At 50.4% G+C, this 7,553-nt stretch overlaps 1 protein-coding gene across 2 annotated transcripts in view; it reads left to right on the forward strand.

Moving 5' to 3' along the window:
• Positions 1-6,019, forward strand: part of CLUAP1 (clusterin associated protein 1) — a 55,411-nt gene extending 49,392 nt beyond the window's left edge. For both annotated transcript variants that reach the window (XM_027732780.2, XM_027732779.2), the window contains exons 11-13: positions 3,294-3,349; positions 5,182-5,235; positions 5,510-6,019. In XM_027732780.2, the coding sequence (XP_027588581.2) occupies positions 3,294-3,349; positions 5,182-5,235; positions 5,510-5,662 (263 nt within the window). In that variant the 3' untranslated portion in view covers positions 5,663-6,019. The remainder of the gene's footprint in view (positions 1-3,293; positions 3,350-5,181; positions 5,236-5,509) is intronic.
• The last annotated feature ends 1,534 nt before the right edge of the window (positions 6,020-7,553 follow it).

The following is a 7,553-nucleotide window of genomic DNA, read 5'->3' on the forward strand; positions in this document are numbered from 1 at the left end:
TGGATTTCCTTTCCATGGAGGTGTAAGAAATAAGTTAAAGTGTGCTTGCCTGGGCAGCACCACAGCTCCCCTGTGGTGAGCTTAAAGAGCCCCTGGATTTTGGCAGTGCCTGGAAGATGTTGCTGAGATCAGAGCCTTGTGCTAAGGGAGGGGATTGTCCTGCTCTGCTCTGCCCCGAAGTGCCCTCACCTCAGCTCCTGGGGCTGTTCTGGACACCACCATATCAGAAGGATCTAAAGGTGTTGGAGAGTGTCCAAGGGAGGGACACAAGGATGGGGAAGGATCTGAGAAGCGGCTCAGGGCTCTTGGTCTGTTCAGTCTGGAGAAGAGGAGACTGAGGTCAGACCTCAACAGCGTCTGCGGCTTCCTCACGGGGGCAGTGGAGGGGCAGCTCCGAGCTGTGAGCAGTGACAGGACCCAGGGAATGGCTGGAACTGTACCAGGGCAGGGTTAGGTTGGGCATCAGGAAAAGGTTCTTCCCCCAGAGGGTGGTTGGGCACTGAACAGGCTCCCAGGGCAGTGGGCACAGCACCAAGGCTGCCAGAGCTCCAGGAGGGTTTGGACAATGCTCTCAGGGACAGGGTGGGATTGTTGGGGTGTCCTGGGCAGGGAGTTGGACTCAAAGGTCCTTGTGGGTCCCTTTCAGCTCAGGGCATTCCATGATTCTGTGATTAAGAACACAGTGCCCAAAGCACACACAGATTAGAAAGTTCAGGCCGGAGGTTTATCCCAGTTTTCTCTGTGTGGAAGGGGAGGTGTTGTGGAGGGAAGTGTCTTCTCCAGCTCCTGCTGTGAATTTGCATTAAGTGCTGGACGCTGCAGATCTGCAGACCGAGAGCAAAATGTTTCAGCTGCAAATCCACCCTCCCCTCCCCATGGGCTGGCTGGACCCCACAGGTTGTGTGTCTCTTCTTGCTGTCAGACCCAGGGTTAATGTGTACCCACTGCCCAGTGAGAAGCTGGAAATCATTCCAGTCCTGTGGCTCCATTGTAGGAAGCTGCACAGGCTGGTACAATATCACACAGAAGGAAAAGGGCAAATGCTCACAGGCTTCAAATCATGGGTGCTTGGTGGCTGTAAACTGGGAGCTGCAGGAGCTCCCGTGGCCGGAGTGACACGGCTCTAAGGGCGCTGTGAGCCGAGCCCAGCCAAGCTGAACCCAGGAAATCAAGTGACAGCTTCCCCAGCCCTCCCTACCCCCTGCACGTCACTCCTCTCTTTCCTGCCTCTCCTCCAGCACACATGGAAATTCCGTGGCCGTCTGCCTGTCCGTGCTCCCACGCACAGGAACTCGGGGGGTTGTGATGTGAAAGTTAAAATAACGTGGAAAATCTGCTTGCTGTCCTCTTCACAGCTGGGTGCACAGGGGAAGCCCCAGCCCCTCTACATCCTGCAGTCTCTCCTAGGACTGTCCCCGGGTTGTACTCCAGCCCTTCTGCATCCTGGGGTCTCCTCTGGGAGCGTCCCAGGGTTGTGCCTGCAGGATCTAATCCTGCTGATCCCACAGTCCCTGGTTCAGAGAGGTGCTCCTGGCTTAAACAATGGAGGGATCCAAGTCTGGGCAGCACCTGATTCTCATGTTCCTCCAGGTGTAAGGAGTTAGATGCACACAGGATATCCTGGAAGAGCAGCATCCTCCAGACCTTCTGTGAGGAATCTCTGAGCTCTTCCCATGGCATTTAGAATTGTCCTATTCCACCAACTCTCCTTATATGATATCTTGATTTTCTTTTATATTCGGGATCTCTCTCAACTTTGTCTTATTTTAGGAGCTCCCTGCAGCTTTCTCCTTTTGAGGTAATAATTCCCAATTTTACACTTCATGCTGAGCCTTCTACAGAGCAAAATTGCAGTTTTGCAACTCTCAGAGCTGTCTGTAGGCTGGGCAAAAAGAGGATTCTGTTATTGTCTAATGATGTGAGTTGTAATCAGCTTCAAATTTATATGGTTTAGTCTTGCATAAATTAGAGCAAAAGTCTCCAAAAAGCTGGAAGGCAGATCTTCTGTCTGGAAATCTTACAGTTCCATCTCCACTGCCCAGTCAGTAGAGGACACTGCTTTTTATCTAAAGATATAAAATCCTTTAAACTATCTGCCTTGATGCAACAAAGGCTTTTTAGTGAGTTGTGGATGAGTTAGGCAGCTTTTTCCTGCCACTAACTCAGATCAATCTGCGTGGGACAGAAGGGACCTGTCATCTTTTGTGCCTTGGGAGGTAGAAAAGAGGTTTGCCAGGATATATTTTAAAGCTGCTTTGTTTTCATGCTAAAAACAGTAAGGATTAGATTGTCTAGATTGGAACATAGAGGAAGCTGGTGATGGCAGATGGTGAAATGGGATGGTCACAGCACGGCTGTAAATAGGATCTGGTCAGTGTTGAGGGCATCCTGGGGGCTGCAGGAGCAGGGCTGAATCACCCAGGCATCCCACACACAGCATTTCCCCTTTCCCAACACCTTCCAGGCTCTCTTCCTAGCAAAGGAGACCTTGGTAGCATCTTCCCCATTTCCTATGGCCTCTGCATTGCCAAAAACAGCAAAGCACAAGTGTGGTCTCCCTTTTCAGTGAGCTCCCTGCAACCCTGAGATCTCCACCTCCCCCTTCAGACTTACACATCAAACTCTCAACAGGAAATTCTTGAGGTTTGCCTTGGCACTGCCAGGAATTCCTGTGAGATGTCAGTCCCTCCTGGAATATCAGAAAGGATCTGAGCTTTCTAAAGGACAGGAGGCTTATCACATGCAAAAAACCAGGCTTTTGTTCTCTGTCTACCAAAGCAGAGGAAGGAATATGTCAATTCACAGATTTTTGGGGCTGGAAGGGACCTCTCCAGATCATGGAGTCCAACCCCTCTGCTCAAACAGGAGGTTTGAGCTGGTTTTCCAGGACCACACCCAGTTGGGTTTTGAATATCTCCATGAATAACTCCCCAACTTCTCTAGGCAACTTTGTCTCCATGTTTGACCACCCTCACAGTAAAACAAAAGTGATTTCTTTTGTTCAGATAGAATTTCCTGTTTCTTAATGTGTCTCTCACCTCTTGTCCTGTCAGAACTGTTATAAGGTAGCTCTGGAATTATCATCCTGACTGGAATTTCTGTCAGACATATCCTCTTCTACCGTCTCCTGAGCTCTGAAGGCTTAACAAGGGGGGGACCTCACGTGCACTGGGATCTCATTCTCTCACTGCTGTTTGACTTGTCCTTAAAATGTAAACTCTGAGCTTTGTCCTTCCTTCTGCCTCCCTGTGACCATGAGCCAGGCTTTATGGTGATTCTCTTTGCTCTTGCAGGAAGAGCTGGCACACGGATCGTGGGAACAATGCAAGGTGGAGACACGGAGGAAGATGTAAGTAACCATCCCATGTGTCTGTAGAGCTTCCCTGACAGTGCTTTAGAGTGCCAGCCCTCTCCTCAGCTAGAGAAACACCTTTTATCTACTGAATCCTCATGCCCCAGGCCTGCTTTTCCCCTCCTTTCCTTTAACTGTGCTCTCTCATCAGCATAGACACAGATTCCCTATTTTTCCTTTGCTCTTGGGGTCTGTGTGCTCTGTGTGCTTTCGCCTCGTCCTGCAGTGCAGCACACAGGCTGCAGGAATGCTGTTTTGGTGAGCTGTGGGGGCAGAGTGCTGGCAGGAGGGATCAGTGCAGGGCAGCAGGAGTTAGGTACATGGACATAAATCCCCTTTTGCTGCTCTAAAAACGCATGCCTGGGACCCTCTCCGTGGCCTGTAGTGGCAGCATCAGTCATCAGTCACCCAGATGATGGGACAGGGATGAGAGCAGGACTGTGAGCTTTATCCCTTGGGATTCCTGCTGTCCCAGGGCTCCTGGCTTTGCATCTGGTTGTGGTTTACATGGTGAGCGGGCAGAGTCTAAAAGGCACACACAAGTTTGTACAGGAGGCACTTGTTCTGTGTCTGTGCCCAGCCCTTGGCATCTGTGGACAACTTTTCTGTGCCACTGGGCACACCTGAATGGCTACACCTGCACTAGGCAGCTGAAGCCAGCTGCTGTGGTGTGATTTGCATCCATACAGGAAGCTCTTTCCATCTTCCCAAAAACCTGCTGGCATCCTGGGAGCAGTGGGGCTGTCCTGTTCTCCTCATGGTGATGGAATATTGTTTTGAAGAGTGCTAGTTGGCACAGGCCAAAACTGTGCTAGAAGATAGTACAGCTATGATGATTGTGGCCTTGTGTTTGAACCTGTGCTGCTGTTAATTCCTGGTGTGGATGGAGCCTTCCTGTCTCCCTGTCCAGCAGATACCCCTGCAGTGCTGCCTGGCTCGAGGAGGGCAGTTCAGACATCTCTTTGAATCCCAGAATGGTTTGGGTTAGAAGGGACCTTAATGCTCATCTCATTCCACCCCCTGCCATGGGCAGGGACACCTTCCACTAGCCCAGGTTGCTCCAAGCCCTGTCCAACCTGGCCTTGGACACTTGCAGGGGTGGGGCAGCCACAGCTTCCTTGGGCACCCTCACCTTGTCTCTGGAGAGTAACTTGCAGCCCCTGCTCTGCTCTTTGCTCCTGCAAGACTGGGTGTGGTCAAGGCTGTTGTTGCCTCCTGGGGAATGATTTATGCCCTTGGCATTCTGACCTGTTTCTGGGAGGGTCAGGAATGCCTGTGCTGCGTGTAAAGATGTCACCTTATTGTCCTTGACCATGTTCATGACAGATTTGGATAGTCATCCTGTGTTGCTTCTCTTCCTTTTAGACTTTCCTGTTCACAGCTTTCTCCCTGTTGGCACAGCTCCATTGTATCCAGGTGTGGAAAGCCAAGGCCTTCAGCCTCCAATTGCCCTCAGCTGGAGCCCCTCAGCTGCAATTGTCTTATGGCTCTGCTCTTGGAATCATCCTCTCAGAAGGCCCAGGGGCTGAGAGGCTCACTCAGGAACCCTCACAGGCTTCTGTGTGTCCAAGATGAGGGAAGGAAACTAATGAGGCTGGTTTGAACCCCTCAAGGAGTTCATGGAGTTAGGCAGTTGGGAAGAGAGCAGGCTTCAGCCTGCCCCAGAGCCTCTGTCCCTTGCTGGTGTGGTGCATGATGCCAGAGCTGTGCCTGCCTTTGCTGCCTTCTCCCCTGCTCCCACCTTGGTTACTTTCTGTTTTCTTTTATGTTCTTGTACATTTTTTTTCCCTGCTCTGCCTCTCTTGTTCCTTCCACTCTGGTTCTCCAAGGGGACACCTGCCCCAGCACGGCCAGGCTCGCACAAGGTCACCACCAAGGCACAGGTGGGTTCCTCTCCTGCAGTTCATTTTCTTCCACTTCACCTTGATTCTCACAAGGTATCGCTTTAAAGTTAAACACCCTGCCAGGTTTTCAGTACCCCAGATCCAGCAGAAGTCAAGGAGTTCACATTTGTCAGCTCCGTGGGGAGGGAGGTTTGCAGTCAGCTGGGAGTGCAGGGAGGGAGCCAGCACTGCCATCCCTTCCTGCTGGGCTGGCAAAGAGGCCTTGCCATGGGACAGCTGAAGTGGTTATGGCCTCTTGTTTCCTTTCCTTCAGGAGGACTTGGGGGATAGTGAGATTGACCTGGATGAAGATGATGAGGAGGAAGAGGATGATCTGGAAGATGACAGCATGGAAATCTCCCCAAGCAAATCCAGCCACCGAGCAAGGAAGCCAGAGCCACTGGAGCAAAGTGATAATGACTTCTGACTCTTCAGGAGCAGGAGGCATCTTGAAACAGAAACTTTGGAGAGAATGCAGACCAGGAGCAAATATCCTGCCATCTGAAAAGTGCCTGTCAGCATGAATTTAGGAGTTGGTGAATAATGGTCATTAAACCTAAAAATTAAAGTCGGAGTGCCAGGCTTGTGACTCTCGAAGCATGAGCAGTTTATCCATAATGAGAATCACAGTAATGTGATGTTATTTCCATAATTGCACTAAACTGGCTCTCGTGCACTGCAGTGCCAGAAGTCTCACTCCAGTGAGCACTGTGTACCTGATTTCCCTGCATTTTATTATGTCCAAACAGGTTTTTTTTGCTTAATAAAACTGGATTAAAAGCTACTCTGGGAATGCATTTCAATTGATTTTAAATCTGGCTTAAATCTATTTATCCTAAACATATCCTTTACCTAATCAAGGGCTTGTCTCTGCTAAGAGCAGCTCCAATTAGACTGAAGGACTGAAGTTAAAACTGGGAAACAAGTGAAGAGGTCCTCAAATACCACCAAGGGTATTTCAGCTGTGTCAGTGGGAATTGTCTCAAACTTCAGTGGGCTGAGCTTGAGTGCCCTGAGAGCAGCCTGAGAGATGTGCTGTAACCAAATCCATATTAAATTAACCCTTTTGTTATACTGGGGCTATCGGGGTAGGCTCAGATTTAGGTATTCATATGGGCCAAAATCTGGGCTTTTGTTCAGTACATTGTGCTGATGCCATCAGTGAAGGTGTGTTCACATTTGTCTGGGGGCTGTCTCTTTTCTTTTAGCTCTGCCTTAGCATCACAGTTTGTCTTCAGAGGAGCAGGAGTCAGTGCTTGATGAGAAGAGTTCATTGGGGTGTGTGTTCATCAGGGCAGTCAGAGCCCTGGCTGTGCTCCTGCCCTTCACCTTTTTACACCAGCAAGTACTTTGCTTTCGCCCCCTTCTGAAGTCTGCACTCAGGTCCAGCCTCTCCACTAATGAAGGAAGGAGTGCACATAAGTTACTTGAAAAACTGAGAGGTTTTTCATCTCTGACCCCAAGGGTGGAACTGTCACACCCAAAGAAGTGCCCCATCAGCAGAGCCCAGAGCTTGAAATGTCATGTCAAGCTGGGAGAAAAGCTGACAGGTAAATACAGCCCGGTTTTGGGTGGTAATGGGGCGTGTGTGGGTGCAGTGATGTGCTGAGCTGACTGGCTGACAGTTTGGATGCTTCCTTGTACCTCTTAGTTGGCTTTTTGCAGTTTATTTCAAAGAAGGCAAATACAGAAGGGCAAACACCTACTTCAGAGCCATTAGGGTGGTCCTGTGACAGCCAGGGTGAAGGTGTATGTGCTTAACACATCCCTCTCCTGAGGGGTGGGAAGGTGCTGATTTTAGGACCCATTCCCAGAATGTTTTCCCATGTTATGCAGGGAATCCACTCTGGTCCTCCATGTGTGCTGTTCAGCTTGGAAAAGAAAAGGTTCCAGGGAGACCTGAGAGCCCCTTCCAGTGCCTGAAGAAACTCCAAGAGAGCTGGAGAGGACTTGGGACAAGGGATGAAGGGACAGGACAAGGGGGAATGGCTTCCCACTGCCAGAGAGAAGGGCTAGATGGGATATTGGAAAGAAATTCTTGGCTGTGAGGGTGGTGAGGCCCTGGCACAGGTTGCCCAGAGAAGCTGTGGCTGCCCCATCCCTGCAAGTGTCCAAGGCCACCTTGGATGGGGCTTGGAGCAGCCTGGGCTAGTGGAAGGTGTCCCTGCTCATGGCAGGGGGTGGAATGAGATGAGCTTTAACCTTCCAACCCAAAACATTCTGGGATTCTGTGATGTATCTGACCCATGGGAATGACATCCTACGAGACAGGGCCCAGTCTCCCAGTCTGGGCTGCAGTTTAAGGGTTACAGTTTTCT

The sequence above is a fragment of the Pipra filicauda genome, unplaced genomic scaffold (genome assembly GCF_003945595.2).
Source record: "Pipra filicauda isolate LSUMZ 115617 unplaced genomic scaffold, ASM394559v2 scaffold73_size2923735_pilon, whole genome shotgun sequence".
Taxonomy (NCBI): Eukaryota; Metazoa; Chordata; class Aves; order Passeriformes; family Pipridae; genus Pipra; species Pipra filicauda.